Genomic DNA, 18,805 nt, shown 5'->3' on the forward strand with positions numbered 1-18,805 from the left:
TATTTAATTTGTTATATAATCTATTTAATTAATTTTAATCTATTTTTGCTTTATCCATCGTTTTATTTTCTGCCTGTTTATTTTACTGTGTATTTAAATACCCTCTCTCCCTAAGTTTACTTATGTTATGTCATTATAATTCAAGATTGTAATGTTCATTGAAAGGAGAAATGGTAGCCTTATATATACTTTATTTTCTTTGACAAGTACGATGCCTAACTGTTCTACAAATGTTTGTATTATATTTGTGGAAAAAATTGAAAATAAAGTAAAAAAAAAAGAAAAAAAAAAGAAGACCAATCACGTTCGCTTGAGGGCTCTGGTGTAACGACTCATTGCACCAATGATTTAACTTGGATTTTAATATTTGTACTTTTTGTATCTCAGACTTTGAAACCATGGAACATGTTTTTTCTCTTGTAGATTTACTAAAATATTTTTGGGACATTTTCAGTATTGGATGATCAAATTATTCCAGTTTTGACATATGAATATATTCATAAAAGTTGAATTTGGTAACAACAATATCATTACTTTGGCTAAGTACTTTATACACAAATGTCGTTCCTTAAAAACAATTCCTATTTTTAATGTAGTTATAAATGATGTTACATCTATATGAATATCTATGAACCTTATTTCCTGACTGACCAATTATATTTTTGACAGATTATTATTATAGTAATTTATTCATTTTCTTTATCTGTCATTGATATTACTCGCTCGGTTGCTTGAATTGTATATAACTTGTATTATCTTGAATATGATGTGTGCATTTTTGATCATGCAATTAAAAAAATAATCTTGAGGGCTTTGGTTCGACTTTCGCTTCTGTTCGAAAAAAAAGATTTAAGGATCGGGCGAAAAGTTGGAAATAAATCAGATATAGGAAGACTTTTTTTGTTTGTTTGTTGTTAACTAATACTTTCAGCTGCAAATGATCTGTACTTTAATGCTTTAACTGAGTTATCAGAATCAATCATGTTTGTGTCAATCCAACCCGATCCAAACCAGTAAAGTAAAATTTATGTCTTCTCTCTTGACAAACCCACAAAATAATTACGAAACAAGAAACACTTTATTTACCAAAAACAGATCTAAAAACACAACAAGAAATGCACAGCAGGATTGTGCATCTGAGAAGTGTATTGGCTCAGAGACGCTCCACTAGGTGTCGCCGTGTGTCCAGGAGATGTGCGCTGTTGGAGCTTGGATCATCAGAGGAGAGACTGAGAACATCCCATTGGTCACTCCTCATCATTCTGCTTCCTTGGGCCACATCCACCGAACTCTTGACTGCATATAAGACAAGAATTTATTTTTGTTAAACTCTGAAATATAAACATTCCTAACCATAGAAAGGTTAGGAATGTGCACACACACACACACACCACTGTTGTGTATTACAGCCCTAGTTACTTATGAAGCCATCAGTTCCAATCTGCAGCAGAATGGACAGTTCTGAAAAAACATTAGTTCTGAGTGAATTTCACAAAATTGATAGGATTTGGTTTATTATAATCCGATAGCTCACATGTTCAGAAACTAGCATTAGAGCTTTGATTCCCTGCCCGAACAGGGTTCAGTCCTTAAAGTCAGTAATGTATAATCTATGCTGCCATGGCTTGGGCTCAGGTCAGGCTTGGACAGAAACTGTGGAGGTGCATGTAGAGATGGGCGAGTAATCAATTCCTCGCCGGTATGAAGAAACTTGAGGGGTAAGTCGATCTTTTATTTTTTACATTGCAGAGCTGTGCAGCTCGACGGGGGCTGTTATGAGCTTAACTTTTGTCAGTTATTTATACAACACCTAATCATTTCACTACAAAAACCTAAATACGTAGTGTCGGAGCTAAACAGGGCCAGGCAGGGTAAGACCACAGTCAGAGATCATGAGTGTGCAGGTGCGTGCGTGCGTGTGTGTGTGTGTGTGTGTGCGAGCGGGCGTGCCGGAACCGACATTTGGGAAAACGACATTCTAAGTGACGGTGCTGCTTTCTTATCAGTCAAAAGGGGATTTGGGCATTTTTTAACCTGGACTCTTTTCCCCATGCATTTCTGTTAAAGTGACTATGACAACAAGTCTTTTTTGAACTTTTTAATTAAATCGCTCCAGTGTTGAGCACAAGCGCAGCTGCCTGCCGCTGTGAACAGAACTGCATCTGTGCAATGACTATATATGTCCACTGAAAATGCCTGTTTTTGCAAAAACATTGGGACTCAAACGGTGCATGGGAACAGTCGCTGTTTTTCTGGAGAACATTTTACAGCTTGTCCAAAACATTCAGTGCATATATAACAAATTAATTGAGGACAGAGCATGTTGATGTGACATGATATGATATAAAAATGAGGAATTCTTGCGATTACTCAATCTGGGAAAACATTACTATTGCCCATCCCTTGGTTCTTGTAGGGTGGTTTTTTGGCCCTCATCATAAATCTATTTCAACTATTTAAGCAAACTATGGGCTGCATTTCATTTTCAGACCTGCTAATTTCATTTTACAGAGTGGCCTGCACCACTGAGCCTGCCCCTGAAAGTAAGAAGTCTGTTAGTGATAGCCTTATGCCTTAAGGTTGTGTCATAAGCTCGACTAACAAGCAGTTAACTTCTCCCCTAGGCAGGTGACTCATAAAATGCCACGGCATGAAAGAAAATCCAAGTTTAGACTATGATATATGGCTCTGGGGGTATAAACTGCTTATAAAGCATCTTACGAGATGAGATGCTGGTAAAAACAACAAATAAAAAATGAGTTAATGTGTTCTGATTTTATGGTAAAACAAAAATGAACAACAAAAAACTACACCATTGAACAAACAAAAATGTGTATACAGTTTGGGGAATGCGTCCTCTATGAATGAAAGAAAGGGGTACAGAAATTCTAACAGTTTCATATATTCAGGTTTCATTTTACTGTTTCTATTTATTACAACAGGGAAATTAATTATTTTGTGTGACACTGCAATCCTCGACTCATGTTGCATCTAGTGTTTTCCATATATTATTTTGTCTGATAGCTTTGAAATGACAAACCTTCACTGGACGCCTACTCAGCCTTCAGAGCCTCCTGTAGAGCAGCAACTACAACATCAGGCTGAGGAAACTTGAGCTTACGCGGCGGACCCTTCTTTATTCCTGTCCACAGAGATGTTTCTTTAGGGAGGAGAGATATAATACAGCGTCATTTGTAGAAACAATATAGAAGATGAGCAATAATAATGTGTTACAAAAGCTCCATTGGAAAGCAATAAAGTGAAATGCTCTCAAGCCAATTTAATGTGAAGAGCAACTGGTGTACCAACCTGTAAACTTGGGAGTGAAATAATCAAACATATTAACACAATAAACACTGCATGTCTAATTAGATAAGGGGGTATTCCTAGAAGCAAGTCTCTCATTGTTTGTGCAAACGGTATTCTCTCTGGTGGTTTTTCTGAACTCCTGGTAAACACAGCCTCCTGTCGACTGTTGGAGCAGAGTTTAATGAGGCAGAAGAGACATTTACTGAGTTTAATTTCTTCACTTCTTTGGTAAACACTGCATATTTACAGTGTGAAACTTATTACAATTGATGAAATGTAAATTTGTGGTGTGGCTTTAATAAAAGGTAGGAACAAATGCATTGAATTAAACTATTCCTGAGGTCTGCGTTCACATAACATGCTTGTATATACACCTGCTGAAATACCTCATGTTGTTATGGGTCTTTCCAGAAACAATGCATGGGTTTAGTCTGGAGGATCCACAAGCCTTGATAAAAACTGTACATTTTTTACTTCAATTATATTGGTTTTCATATCCTTCAGCAAAAAAAAAAAAAAAACTAGGTGAATGCCAAGCAGTGATCAAAAAAGAGCGTTTTTGTTGTTTGTAATTTTGGTGAACTGAACATGGACATTGCAAAAGATTAGAAGTCCAAAAACTGAGATAATGACATTTGATCTTCCCTTGGATTTCCCCTTTCCGTCCTCCTCACCTTTGCCACCATCCAGCAGAGTGATCTCGAAGCTGTTCCTGCGAGGTTTCTCAGGGTTGAAGACCACAGTCAGTTCAGGGTGGGCAGCCAGGAGGGCAGATTTCACCTCCTCAGCATTACGCCCATACACTCGTCAGCTCTTACTAACGGAAAAAACACATCAACTGTCAGGTGGACATCAGTGTGGTCTACTCAAGTTAGCAATATGAGGAGTGACTGCATATGATAGAGCAACTACGTACATTTACTCAAGTACATCCTTGAGGTACTTTAATCAAGTACTATCATTTTATACTCATAAATTAAACAACATCTTTGGGGGAAATATTGTCCCAGTTAAGAACTACAGGCATCAAAACAAATATAATAACCTGAAAAAGTAGCAGCAGCTCTCCAGTATACTGTTCACTTTACTGCATAAATGTAATGCTTTGAAGGAGTGATGCTGTGGCAGTAAAGTCAGTTAGTGATATTATCCAGAGGTGACTCCGTCAGAGCACCTCGGCTTTTGAACGACCTGCCCGAGGAGATAGAGCTTGCCTAATCAGTATCCTCTTTTAAATAATTTCTTAAAACCAACTTTCATAGACTTGCCTTCCTTCACCGCGACCCCGATAGGGACAAGCAGTTGAAGATGGATGGATATACAAATAGTTATTAAGTCTTGTGCATGTCCATAATTAAGAACTGCTGCTTTTACAGCTGCTTCTTTTATGAAAGTAAGTTATTATGCTTGTTTGCTACCTAATGTACAGCGGGATGCCTTATGCAAACAAACAGTGGTTCCCTCACTTGCCACAAAATCCACCTGCTTTTAAAACAGCTTCTTCTAAACTTACAACACCAAGGACTGATGATGTGGTGGACTTCGGTAACCCCCCCTGTATATGGTGTATTTTCTTCTGTCTTTGTATGTTCTGTGTCTCTTTATCTATATTGCGGCACTTGACAACGTACTGTATGTTGTGCAGCACTTTGGGCAACTAAGGTTGTTTTTAAATGTGCTATATAAATACATTTTGAGTTCTGTTGGTGAGATTTGTGATGTGGTATTGATGCACTTTGTGATTTGTGTTGCTATATGTGTTCAAATAAAGACTATGTTCTATATAAGTAAGTGTCTCACCAGTGTTCAATGACCACCCTTTTGCCTTCCTGGCCTTCCTCCCCCTCTCCTCGGTCCTTCTTCTCCTCCACGGATGGTGTCTCCTCCTCTGCCTGAACCTCCGCTTTGCGTTTCGTCCCCCGACGACCTGAAACACACGTGATGTTACTTTTGTTTTCATAACACGGATTACTTTCAGTACCGACTAATTAAGCATTGCGTTGAACTACTAAACACTTCTGTAACTGAAATCTGAAACTGTCCGATGACTCACTTCTGTCATTAAACCTCTACATTTCGGATGCTAATGTTACTGCCAGGAATCTAGCTAACGTTAACTCCATGGTAACCAGAGGAAGTCTAACCGAAACATGACAACCGGTGTAATGAGTGATATGACGCACTGCACCTGTATATCAACTGAAAACAAGTTGGTAACTAAACTATGATGTTGTATTTGTTCACAGTGCGCACTAATAATTACTACAACACACCCACCTGCTTTAGACGCCATTGTTGTTACCAAATGTTGGCGCGCATGTGGACCGTACCAACATATCTGTCTGAAGGGGTTTTACAGCAACAGACGAAACCATTGTTGGGAAGTTTTCTTCTGAAACATTTCCATCGCTCAAACTTCAGCAGGGCGGTCTAAAGGACAGACAGGTGGTGATTTATATATTATAAACTATAAATATTATAAATAATACTATGGAGAAAGGGTGGGACTAAAGGTTGAATATGGAGAATGAGCAGAACACCACCATCTACTGTAGTGTCTCAAGATCGTAGTCACAACAACAAAATATAATCAAAAGCAGTCGCATTGCCATGTTGGTCAGACCTGGCCCAGTAGCCTACAGGAGACCGGAGTCTGTTTAAGCCTGTTTGAACTCATCTCCTCCGCAAATCGCACCATAAAAACAAGTATTGCAGAGGGATTTGACTGACAGTTACCGTTAGCTGTTACAGCTAAGTAAACATGAAAGTTAGCTTACTGATCAAGGAGAAATTTAGCCATTTTTGTCGTGCGTTTTAATGCAGTTGAACCCTTTTGTCTCAGTCCATGGAGTGAATGCTTGGCCTATATTGACTCTTGTTTTTGCCCGTTTCCAGTCACTCAGCTGCTGGGACCAATAAGCAGCTGCTGGATTGGCAAACTCCATTTCATCCAGTGCCAGCCTACAGTAGCTGCACCAAACAACAAACAACCCTGGAAACCCACAATGCCCAACGCTATTGGCTGCTACAATGTAAACACCTTTTCAAAGAAACAAACAAAACATAGACATAAACATTCCAAAACAGTCCTAATTTATTTCCTGTTGCAGTGTAGGTGAATGACATCAACTGACAGGAAGTTAACAAGGAACACGGCTGTTGCTTAGCAATAGAATTCTGTTGAAAATGTCTTTACTTCTCCCCACTCCTTTAAGAATGTACATTTATTTATTCATTTGTTTCTTTTAAAGTTTATTTCTTTGTCTGCCTGCAATGGTACGATCATTTTTGCTTTAATATTCTTATTATTTTTAATGTTTTTGTTTTCTGTTTTAGTTTGTTGGAAATAAACATTTCAATCATTCAATCAAGCAATCACCTATTCACTGCAGTGATTAGTATTATAATGCAGCAATTTCTAGAACCTGTGTGCGTAATAAATGGTTGCTAGGCTAAATGGTCAATCAAGATTAGGCTGTTTCATTTTTAATTGTTTGTTTACTTAACCTTTCTTGCCTGCCTTAAATAATAGTCATTGAGGGCGCAGTTAACCTTTCTGCTTACCATGTTTTTACTTTCAAACTTAATAGTTTATGAATCTACTTTAAACAAACCCTTTAATTATGACCACTTCAAGCTAAAAAGTCCTTTTGTGTGATTCACAGGTGTCACAGAAAGTCATCCCTGCTCATTCATCATGATGCAAACACAGTCAACTGTTGCTACATCCACAGTACTACCGTTTCCAGCAATTGTATCACACTTGATTTGGCAATGATATAAAATGCAGCACCTAATGTATCAAATTAAAACAAAACTTTATATGGTTTAAAAAAAACTTTTGATGCACAGATGGGGTGTCGGGACCTGTGACAGAATCATCAATCAGACAGGCTTGTTGACCTCATATTTGCGTCACACCATTCAGCTAAAGTCTAGATAAACTTTGAGATCAAATCCGCCTTCTGGCTGTTCCAGCTGAAGATCTGAATGCAGGTCCCAAGGGGTTGTGCTGCCATGTTCTCTAATTGTTTGCATAATTCCCAAATGTGGACTTGTGAGAGACGACGGAAAGACATCGTCCAAGACAAACAAGGAGAGACGGTGAGAGAAAACTCTGCTGTTGTGATTGAGTACTCCAAGTTCAAGGGCATATATGGTGTTACCGGAATAGCAGTACCGAATCCACGTGTCTTTAGTGGATGTGGCAGTCACATTTTTGGGCATTCAGACAAATTGTCGAAAGGACGTCACAAGCTGCGTCTGTGCCAACAAATATGGGCTATACAAACTCCCAGAGAGAGGCGTTGTGATTGACAAGCGCTCAATAACTGTTCTTTTATTCACAACAGACTCAAGACCCACACATCATCTTGGCCGTGCAGTCACATATTTTCCTGCTGTCTTTGCCATATGATTAACTCTTTCACTCAGTGTCATTCTCTCTGCAATAGACACAAAGGCACGTTAAATCTCTACTGTGTCTCCCAATCTGTCTCCACAGTCTGTTGCAGTATATTTTTAGCTGTGCGCGTAAAGCTTCAGAGGAGCGGACAGACCGTCAGACAGATGTACCCCGTCTTCACCCCACTCTCCTCTTTCACTGCTAACTGACTCAAGACCGGATGCACAGAGCTCCGGGTTGCCTCCACACTGCACAATGTGATCACTTACACACATTCAAACTCATAAACACACATGCGTGAACACAGATATTTATGTGCGTACACACAGAGGAGCAACAGCAGCTATTTCATCCATCAATTCATTTTTCAGTTTGCTGCTCTCATCATCTCTCCTAATTCTTTAGGACTCTCCAGCTGGTAAAGATTCATTCTGATGTTTAATTGTTTGATAATCTGTGCTTCTTTTTCTGTCAATGGTTCTGTAAATCTGTTAAGCAGTGACTTTACACTGTGAAGCATCAAAAGCTGGTTCAACCAACAGCTGTCGAGTCAACTGTTCCTCAGTTTTTAGAGTCTGTTCACTTACTTACAACAATGTCCCTGTTCCTACAAAGATGATACGTGATGCTGCTCACATCTGTGTGTCACAACAAACACAGCAAGTTTCCATCATGTCTGACTTTTTAAAACAAGATGGAAGAGCATGGAGATTTTTAAAGCTCAAATCATATCCTGCAAAGTCAAACTTGAAGGAACTTGTTTTTTGATTATAAATATTTGTTTTGTCCAGTACATTTATGATGTGGTTCAGTGATGAGTAAGTACAGTACTCACAACTTTATACTCATTTATCTACATTTATCTGAGGACTGGTAGTATAGTTACGTTTTATGTAAAAAACACACGTTAAGCTTTTAAAATATAATACGATGATAATTTTTAATTTCTAGAAGGATATGAGTTGTTAGCAGGTCGACCAAAGAGATATTTTCCAAATAATAACAGTAATTTATATAATAAAATTTAAATAGTAACATTTTTTGTGAGGTTGAATAATTACCTCTGTGGTTTCCATCTTTTGGGGTTATGAAAACCAGTTCAAAACCAGTTGCATGAAATAAAACTGTATGAGTTAAAGCCAATCTCTTTTTTTCTTCTCAAGTCTCCTTGTTTTGGCCTTTTGTAAATGTTGTTTCCCACTGATACTTTTTATCCAGTGCTCACTTGGTGAACTCATGGCAAGTGTTTAGTGAGAATAGTCAATGTTTCTGTGAAACATGTTCAGATAGTCAGAGGATCTCCTCACCTCTGTTTTCGATTGTTTCCTTCCTCTTCCGTTTGGTGAGATAGCAGGAGCACAGGTTCGCTGCCCTGAGGCTCATGTTTCTGCTGCACAATGGGAGCAGGTGAGTGTAACAGTGCTGCAAATTATGTCCATCAATTATGGATGTCACATTGACTTCAGTATATAGTTTTAGCCCCTTCCCTTCTTTAATGTCATGAAAAGACGACTACTATCTTATTCTCTTGTTTCATTGGTAAACAGCTCTGTGGCTGTGTTCATCCTCCTGAAAGCCTTTCTCAGCTGCTTTGTTTCCTTCCTGCGCCCTCTGACGTCAGGTTGTGAGTCTCGGTTTATCCTCTGCAAATAGGAACACGTGTGGGGGAGAACGTTAGCGAACGCACGCCAACAAACAAGTCAACACAGGCTTGGCCTATGACGAGCATAACCATGTGGAAGACTGTGTGACAGGCAGCGAGAGAGAGAGAGAGAGAGAGAGAGAAGGGCTGGAGCGATAGGGGTTCAGTCAAATACTGATTGACAGCATAATTATAAGCAGGCAAAAACACAAAAGTGAGGGAGAAAGGGAGAAAGGCAGAGGCAAGAAAAATAGGATCGAGAGTTGGGGGCGAATGAGTGGGCACTGTGTGTGATAAACGCACATCATCAAAGTATGACGACTTCAGAGAAATTCTCTCTGCTAATAGCCTGGTTGTGTTCCTGCACCGGAAAAACAGTAGAGATGTCCCATGACCACCCAGGCAGCTGCTTTCAGGCATAGAGGGCAAACGCCTTTACTTCTGCCTTGATATAGCGACTTGGAAGAGTCTAAGCACGTTGGTCACGATTCAAGTTTTGGCTGTGCATTTCTCGAGGTGGTTAACCCTGGCACAGTATGATGTTTACAGTCATCCATTACTGCCATCTGCACATTTCTGTGAAATTTTGAGCAATAGTTAATGTTCTTTTACGTCACTTCAAAGTTTTCTTTACAATTAATTTTTTACCATGTGAGCTGGAATAGTATAGGCCAATGTCCTTTGGCAATGCTGGAAAACAGTGGTGACGTTTCATTTGTTTCCTCAAGATAAACGCATGGTTGTCTCAATAGCCTTGAATACATTTTAGGAAATATGCTTATTTGCTTTTTGGCGTATTTAGGTATGATTTGGTATGATTTAGGTATTGCAGAGGCTGGCAGCTCAGGGCTGTAGGCAGGCAGACAGGCAACACAAGAGTTTATGAACCACTTTGGCAAAAACTGAACAATCTGGTGAAGACTGGTTGAGGACAGCCGGATATCTGTTTATAGAGTTGTCTCTCAACTTAAACTCCATTCTCTTGTCTCAAGTTGATAATCAGACCGTAAACAATGAGTGTCGCTTGGAAGAGGGTGTCTTGGACCGGATATTCACTGGCTACACCATAGAGCCCAAAATATAAGTATACGTATATATAAGTATATAAGTATAATATACCAAATTAACCAAAATGTCCAACTAACTCTTTGAAGCACGAACACCCTGATGATGTGAAAGACAAACTCCACCCTTAGATTGCTTTACATTAGGCTATAATACCGGTTGCCAAGCAGCAGAGAGCAAGTGCAAACTTGTTAGAATCAGTCCCCTGCTTTGGGATGAACAGAGAGACGCTGCAAGGAGCAGTAGCATGTTGGGGACAGAGATGCTCTCCTTACAAAATACAGCATGGTTTGTGATGGTTTTACATTCTTGTGTCTTGATGGATTGAAATTTGGTAACTTTTTCCTCCTCTATCTTTATTAAAGTCAGACAACGGTCTTGATATTGGAATCTAGACATTTACCAGAGATTGGCTGCAATTATGCAACATCCACTGCAACTATATACAGTACTATATACCGTACATACAACCTATTGAAATCACTGCACAGTACCATTTTTGCAACATTAATATGAGGTTCATTATCATGGTGCTACAGAAAGGATAAAAATAAAGGGGAGAAAAGAGGAAGAATAAAAGTGATGAGTAATTTTTGAGTACTCACCCAAACTTGTCTGAACTTTGTCATTTGTGTATACATGTCTGTTTGTGTGTGTGTGTGTGTGTGTGTGTGTATTTGCACGTGAAAGTATACGTGCAAAACATGAGTGTATGCATCACCACATTATCACAGTGAGAGTTAATCTGTTGAGGGGGTGTTCTGGTTCCGGGACAGATCGTCACATTTTCATCCTGGCGCGTCCCCCATTCATCCCCTTCCCTGAATCATACACACACCTTGAACCCACACAAACACACACACACACACATACACACACACATACACACACACACACAACTCGACAGCTCATTCACCAAACCCTCTGTATAATATGGGCCAATATAGCCTTCTGCACATGGTGAGACGAGTGATTGGGGTAAGGAGTGAACATAGTTGAGGCTGGTGACCTTCACACACTCACACTGTAACACTGGATTTCTTACACTTTACACACACACACACACACACACTCACACACTCACACACACTAACTAGAAATACCTTCTTGGTTTGACAAGAGCACTATGATGTGACTCAATTGCACAAGGACGTCAAAGCTATCAGAAGTCCAAATTACAGACTGCTCTGATGACACTGACCACATTAATGCTCATTCATTCATTCATTCATCTTCAACCGCTTATCCCGGGGTCGGGGTCGCGGGGGGGCTGGAGCCGATCCCAGCTGACATCGGGCGTGAGGCGGGGTACACCCTGGACAGGACGCCAGTCTATCGCAGGGCACATAGACACGAACAGAGACAGACAACCATTCACACCTACGGGCAATTTTTTTTATTTTTTTTATTTTTTTTTTAGAGACACCAATTAACCTAACACGTGCACGTCTTTGGATTGTGGGAGGAAACCCGAGTACCCGGAGAAAACCACATTAATGCTCATGATTATCTTAATTTGATATGTTTTTAGTTTGAAAGTGTAAACTATTACCTGTGGAGAAGTTCTGCGCATTAGGACTTCAAGACTAAATGAATGAATTGTTGCAGTACTAGACTATCATCACTGAGCCACTACTGTCTATTATTATCTGCAGACATTGTGTTTGTGTTTATGTACCAGCTCACTGCCCTCACTGCCCTTTTTATTTCATTCCTTAGTGAAGAAAGATGGCGGTGAAACAACAGAGCAACACTTGCAAGCTTGTTTGTTTAATTGTTTCTTTATTTTTTTAATAAAGCAAAACACTTTCCTAACAAGTTTTTCATTGAAAAATGCAGAATCTAACAGTGTCACAGTATCTTTCATGTTCAACACAGAAACTCACAGTCATGGGTTTAGTTGACTGATATAGACATCACAATCGGGTTGGATTGGCTTCATGCTGAACAGATCACTCATTATCCGAAAACACACAATGGAGTCAGAAATGTTCTATTATAAAGCTTTAATATGGGAGAGAGGATTTAATGTATGACATCTTGATTGTCCTCCTGTTTATGGTCTGTGGTAACATACAATACAGATATTATTGGAATCAAAGGAAATCCTTGGATTTACCAAATGTGTTCAGAAAAGTGTAAAAAACAGTAACAGGTTCCCATGTCCCATTTCTGAACCTATGCAGTTTTGAAACAGTTGTGGATCCTAGAAAGTTTATTTGTGCATAAAATACTTTTTCAACTTTGAGTCAGAGCTAATAAGAAACACAGACACCCTCATACATGCACACACAGTCAATGCAGGTCAATGTAATGTAACAGGATTCAGCAGGGCAGATGCTGCATTTATGTGATGTCGGAATAATCGGACAAATTTGTTTCCCACTGTGAAAATGTATGTGAATGCCACCTTAAGTTGGAAAGACAACTTTGGAAGTTGGCGGGAATTGATGTGATATACATACATATGAAAGAAAAAGTTACTAAAGTAAATTTAGGCTTGAATTTTTTTTATTAAATCAGATTTGCAACATGGTATTAAGGTTGTAAACGCTAGTTGCTGTCCAGACGGACCTAACACCAGCTGTGGTGTTGCTTTTACCTTGTTCTGTGTCAAGTTTTGACATCCAGACAGACAAAGGCCATATTTTTTAAGAAAAAGAGGCACATTAACACAGGCACTCATTTATAAGAACATACCTAATCAAACTGGCCTTCTCAGGACTTTGGTTATTAATCACACACAAACACACACACACATACACACACACACACACACACACAATCTGAAACAAAAGACCTCCCTTACTAATCTGTTTAGGTTGTCGGAGAGAGGAAGAGACAAGACGGGAAAACGTGAGGGGCGAAAAAAAAGGAATTTCCACATTTACATGTTTACCTTCCATTTACAACCTAAGTATCTTTTCTATCACCACAAGCTGTAGTTTAAGTACTAAATGGTGCAAAAATGAAAATGTTAAAAATCCAGCTAGTCTAAAATCCAGAGCCATTTAGGATGCATGTATGTACAATGATGATGAGCTGTATGTACAAGTGTGGGTGGTGGTTGTGGGGGGTGGTTTGCTGGATCTGAAGAAGAGCCACTCTTGGCTGCAGTTCTAATGACCCCTTTCTGCCCTTAGATGAATATCTTAAGCTCACTCTGCTCACATTGTATTGATTTTCTTGTCACTTCTCCCTGTAAGTCTTTCTCTTTCTTTTCTTTCCTGCCAAGCTTCTCGTTGTCTGCGTTAATAAACATATTTCTCCTACTTCTGGTATCATTAATCGCCACTTTTATTCATTCTGAAAGAAAGAAATTGGTGAGGGACGATGTTAGCGGTGACTGAATGGTGAGCACTAGCTGATATAGAAAATAGCTGTTGATGAGTCACAACGCCTGCGTCGTTTACAGCTGTGATATCAAAAAACATCTGGAGACACCACCAGCTGTCTGGGTGTTCTCTATCATTTTCATCGCGTTATTGTAGGATTCTGCCTTTGTACTGTCACTATCAGAGTCAGTTTCCATTATCTGATCCCTTTTTTCTTTTAAGGCTGTACTAATAAGCAGCAGCTATTTCATCACTGAAAGTCTGTTCTTCTCTACAGCAACTCAACTGATCTCTGCTCTTTAAAACAGCTTGCTGCTGCCTCACCTGTGTCCTGCGTCAGTGTAGTGCCTCCTGCAACTCGAGGAGGTAACTGAAAGGAATCAACATCCAGGTTTTTTGTTAGAGTTGAAAAGAGCGGGAGGAGAAGTCAGAGGGGGGGAAAGGAAGTGGAGGAGAGAAGAGTTCAGCCAAAAAGAAAATGGAGGGAGAATGTGACTATGGAGAGAGCGAGGAGGTGTAGGAGGGAAGGAGTGCTGGGTAAGGAGGAGGAGGAGGGGAAGGTCGATTTGTCATAGCCTTGTGGGCACTCCAGCTCTAAGCAGCGGATGGAGGCGTCTTCATTGCCGTAGTTGGCCCAGTATTCTTCTTGGTCTAGCTTGGGGAGCGCCACCTCATCATCCGACAGTTCATATTTGGAGGAGAATGTTTCGGAGGGGGTTTTGGGGAGGTACTGAGGCTTTCCGGCGGAGAAGGGAAAGGCCTTCACCGTCTCAGTGCTCTTCTGGTACAAGGCCTTGGATGAAGATGCGGGCTTGTGCTTGGAGAACCACCAGCGGGTCTTTTTGCTGAAGGTGGTCGTGGTGCTTCCTGCCAGAGAGCCAGGGTCGGGCAGGGGGCAGAGGGCGAAGTCCAACTCCCGGAGGAATCTGAGGTCCTGGCCGCGACGTTGTGATGGGGAGGTACACATGAGCTCAGAGGAGGAGATGCGCGCCGTGCGGAACCACTCCCAGAGAGGACGGGACTCACAGCCGCAGGACCAGGGGTTACCATTAAGGCGGAGGAACTGGATACCTTGGGTGTCTTTCATGGCCTGGCCCGGCAGCTCGGCCAGAGAGTTGTTGAACAGGTAAAGGATGGTCAGGCGGCCCAGGTCACGGAATGCGCGTCGGTTGACCTGCCTGACGCGGTTGTCATGGAGAAGGAGGCGGTCCAGATTAACCAGGCCTCTGAACACATTTTCAGAGAGGGCACGGATGCGGTTTCCATGCAGGAAGAGATGGGTGAGGTTGACCAGATCTGAGAACAGGTCATCCTGCAGAAAGTGGAGTTGATTCTCCTGGAGCAAAGTCAAAAACACAAGAAGATTTAGTGCTGTGGAAAAGCACATGAGGAAATTAGGCTTTTGGGGTTTTCTAGTTGGCGAAAGTGGAGGCGATTACTATCAGCTGTGATAGGAGGAGACAAATCCCACACTTCTCTGAAGTTACCATATATGTAAACTTGAGGGACGTCACATTTGAAAAGAAGCTTTACAGTGGTCAGAAGAGAGCTCTACCAACTGGAACCAAACGAATGAATGTGGGAGAGATTTTTTTCTTGGCAGGGAATTATTGTTTGATTGGAACAGCTGAGATCTTACAGTCAGCTGCCAAAAAAATACATGTGACGTCTTGTAAAAACCTGGGCGGCCTCATTTCCATAGTGCACTGAAATGAAAAAAAAAGTCATAGCAATTGGGTTCTACCGTGTAGCGTTTTAAAGTGCTGTATAGATAAAGCTCAGTTTAGTTGAGAATATTTTATTGTCTTGTAAATACAATAACCAATGCTTATTTTAAATAAAAGAGATTATTCACCCTACTACAGATGGAAGTTCTGGTAAATGAATGAAGCTGTATTAATCTGTATAATTGCCTGATGTTTGAGTGAAATGTTGAAATGATGGGTCCATAAATCAACTCTGCAACACAAGTGTTTATTCCTGCAAGCATCATGTGTATATATTCATGCATGACTATCAAATATGTATCTTTCCATGTGTGTGTTTTTGGGTGTATTTGTTTGTGTGTGCTGGTTTTACCTGCAGGTAGAGAAACTGCAGGCTGTACAGCTTGTGGAAGAGGTCATGGGGGAGAGCGGCCAGCTTGCAGCGATGCATGTGCAGGCTCTGCAGCTTCTCCAAGCCCCTGAAAGCTCCACCTTCCAGACGCTGTAGCGGGTTATCACCCAGATCCAGCTCCTCTAGCACCCTGAGGTTACTGAAGGCTCCGGCCTCGATCCATGTGATGTTGTTGCCATATAGCCAAAGCACCTGTGCAGAGTAAAGGGGTGAACGAGGAGAAATAAAAGACATTTGAGAATATCTGCAAATATTGCAGGAAAATTCAACAGGTGCACACACACACACACACACACACACACACACACACACACACACACACATTTTTACCTGTGTCTCAAAGCCAAAAGAGTCTGCGCGCAGCTCTGTGATGCGGTTGTTCTGCAGGAAAACACGTTGTGAGTCATATGGCACACCGGCCGGAACTATGGTGAGGTTCTGGGACTGGCAGCTGACCGTCATGGGCGTGGGGTAACACACACACAGCCTGGGGCATGCCGACACCCCGCCCGGCTTCACCACCACCAGCCACAGAATCAACCACAGACACAGTCCACCTGCAGAGAAACAGAGGAGGTTAATTCTCATGGGAAGAAAAGGAACATAATTGAAGGTCAGGTTGATTTCAGCTTTTGGCACCAGGCTTTCTTTGCCATCTGCCTGTCAAACGTGGCCCTATTGTCTGTGATTCTTTTTTTTTTTTTAGCGCTGTGCTCTCACCCTTGACTTGTTGATGGTTTCCCAAAACTGCAGGCTTCATGTATAATTCACCAGATTACATTACAGAAATCATTCACCCATTCATTGCACCAGATCACTTTACATAGGTATTAGTGGCTGATGTGACACTGTTACATAACTCTGATTTCAGCTGATGAAATAGAAGATTACCAAAACATCTTAAAACCTTTGAAAGACAAAATCGTGAAACACACGTGCCTCAGTGTTTTAATTAACCTGGTTTCCTAGTTCTCAGGCCATCAAATGGATGTTTCCGTTCAGAGGGCACGCGTAAAACCGGCAACCAGACCCGGATCAGTTTCGGTTCTTATCAATATTGCAACAGCTTCTTGGCACAGCTCGGATAACGGCGCACAAAAGTGGCCACCACGGGGAAAAAATCCGTGCATGAAATAATGATGAGGTTCCCATTCATCTGTTGTGCGCAAGATTTTCCAGTGGCTCACCTCTTGACCTCTTAACGAGTTGGACTGTTACCTGTGTTGGACGCAGAAGCTGAACTGGAGATGGGGCTTTTAAATTGAGTAAGAAACCTTTCTAGAGTCTTTGTACGTCGTATTTAGTGCAAAGTCGACATGAGATGGGGGACAAAGTTCAGAACTATGTGCGCATAAATCGCATCTCTCCATGAATAAAGGAGATATGGAGAGACTGGATACGGAGGTTTTGATAAACTTTATAGGAGAAAAAACATAAAAAAATAACCTTGATCACGTGTTGTAAATTACAATGATGGCGATATAACATACTAACATACATTGACACTTAAAATAGATATCCTCTTGAGATTTTACAGCCAAATCTTTGCGCTATAATGCGCCAAAAAGTGCGCACTCTGACTCCCTCTATATGGCCTACATTCTTCTAAATTTCCAACATCCATCACCGACAAACATGATAAAAATTTCAATTGATGTTGAACAACTGGTAAACAATTTTAAATACATGAAAAATGACTGCGTAAAAGCGTCATAAAGTCTATGAACTCAACAGTTTTCTACAGAAACACCAGGCTGCTGATAACAAGAACCACATGGAAATCATATTGTGATTTGAAGGTTTACAATGTAATTGTTCCTTTAATCACTCGTTTAAATCTTTTTTTAAAGTGCAAACTACTGAGAGAAAAGCGGCATAACTTAAACTAAATCACGGAAATGCAGTTTGTGAAATCAAAAACAATCTCGGTGCATTTAGGGAGCAATGCATGGAAATCAACTGACCTTTAAAGTTGCGAGCGCTGGAGCGCCTCACGGTGCAACGAGTCTCCATCTCGAACCAAAGCCGAAAGCGAGTTAGCCTGCGCGGCGCGGAAGTGCCTGCTTGCTGCTATCTCTGCTGAGGTTCAGCTCTGGTGAACGAGTTGCTGCGGCTTGAGGCAGTGACGTGCTGGAGTCTCGGGAAGCTGTTTATACCCGCGGCCGGATCGTCGCCCACAGTCGTGGGCAGCGAAGATCCTCTCTACGTCAGCCTGGGAGGAGGGGGGAGAGCCACCGGAGGAACCGACAAGTAAGGCAGTGATAGGGCGGGTTCTGTCATTGTCTTCAGTGAAAGCTTGCCTAAAAAAATAACGCACCCGTGTCTGTCAAAAGTGTGATTGTTACTGGATTATTATCCATTATGATGAGGAAATTAAAGGCACCATTAATCACAGGAAGCTCATATATGAAAGATACGTTTGCTCATGTCAAGACATAAATCCAACATTTGTTGAGCATAAGTATTCTTCATAGTTTGACTTAGTAACACTTCTTTTCACCATTTAAGAAAAAGCATGTGGGGGAAGCCGGTTGATTGAGAAGAAGTGGGATGGAGGTTTGTATTAACATTACAGATACAGTATTTACTGCATTGCTGCCTATCAAGAGTATTTGTTTGTAGTTCCACCTTTGCACGTGCGCTCACAAGGGGGTTGGAGGAGGACAGGAGGTGGGAAAACTCATTTGGCATTAAAACTAAAAAATCATCAGTGTAGGCCAGTTTTGGAAATAAGCCGAGAGCCACCTACAATTCAGCACAACAGATGAACATGAAAGGGAAACCCAGCAGTGGAGCAAAAATGATCCAACGCAGCATATGGACTGATTACATTTGTGTGAGGAGGAGAGGTGACATAAGCTTACTCCAGGTATGTGTAACGAAAAGGCTCCTACTTTTACAATCTAAGGCAATGAAACCCAATATTATTAT

The 18,805-nt window shown here is 40.9% G+C and overlaps 2 protein-coding genes across 2 annotated transcripts; both read right to left on the reverse strand.

The window, feature by feature from the left end:
• Positions 1-1,059: 1,059 nt before the first annotated feature.
• On the reverse strand, positions 1,060-5,606 carry selenoh (selenoprotein H). The gene is made up of 5 exons (XM_083914769.1): positions 5,587-5,606; positions 5,110-5,236; positions 3,984-4,126; positions 3,041-3,160; positions 1,060-1,296 (listed from the first exon to the last, which is right to left on the reverse strand). Exons 1-4 carry the CDS (start codon positions 5,600-5,602, stop codon positions 3,054-3,056), a joined length of 393 nt encoding a protein of 130 aa, XP_083770895.1. The 5' UTR covers positions 5,603-5,606; the 3' UTR covers positions 1,060-1,296; positions 3,041-3,053.
• Positions 5,607-14,219: 8,613 nt separating this feature from the next.
• Positions 14,220-17,975, reverse strand: rtn4rl2b (reticulon 4 receptor-like 2b; the record flags this gene model as incomplete). Its single annotated transcript, XM_083915910.1, has 4 exons — positions 17,839-17,975; positions 16,205-16,431; positions 15,836-16,066; positions 14,220-15,092 (listed from the first exon to the last, which is right to left on the reverse strand). The coding sequence occupies exons 1-4, from the start codon at positions 17,885-17,887 to the stop codon at positions 14,220-14,222; spliced, it is 1,380 nt and encodes a 459-aa protein (XP_083772036.1). The 5' UTR covers positions 17,888-17,975.
• Between the last annotated feature and the right edge of the window lie 830 nt (positions 17,976-18,805).

Source organism: Echiichthys vipera, assembly GCF_963691815.1.
Source record: "Echiichthys vipera genome assembly, chromosome: 6".
Taxonomy (NCBI): Eukaryota; Metazoa; Chordata; class Actinopteri; order Perciformes; family Trachinidae; genus Echiichthys; species Echiichthys vipera.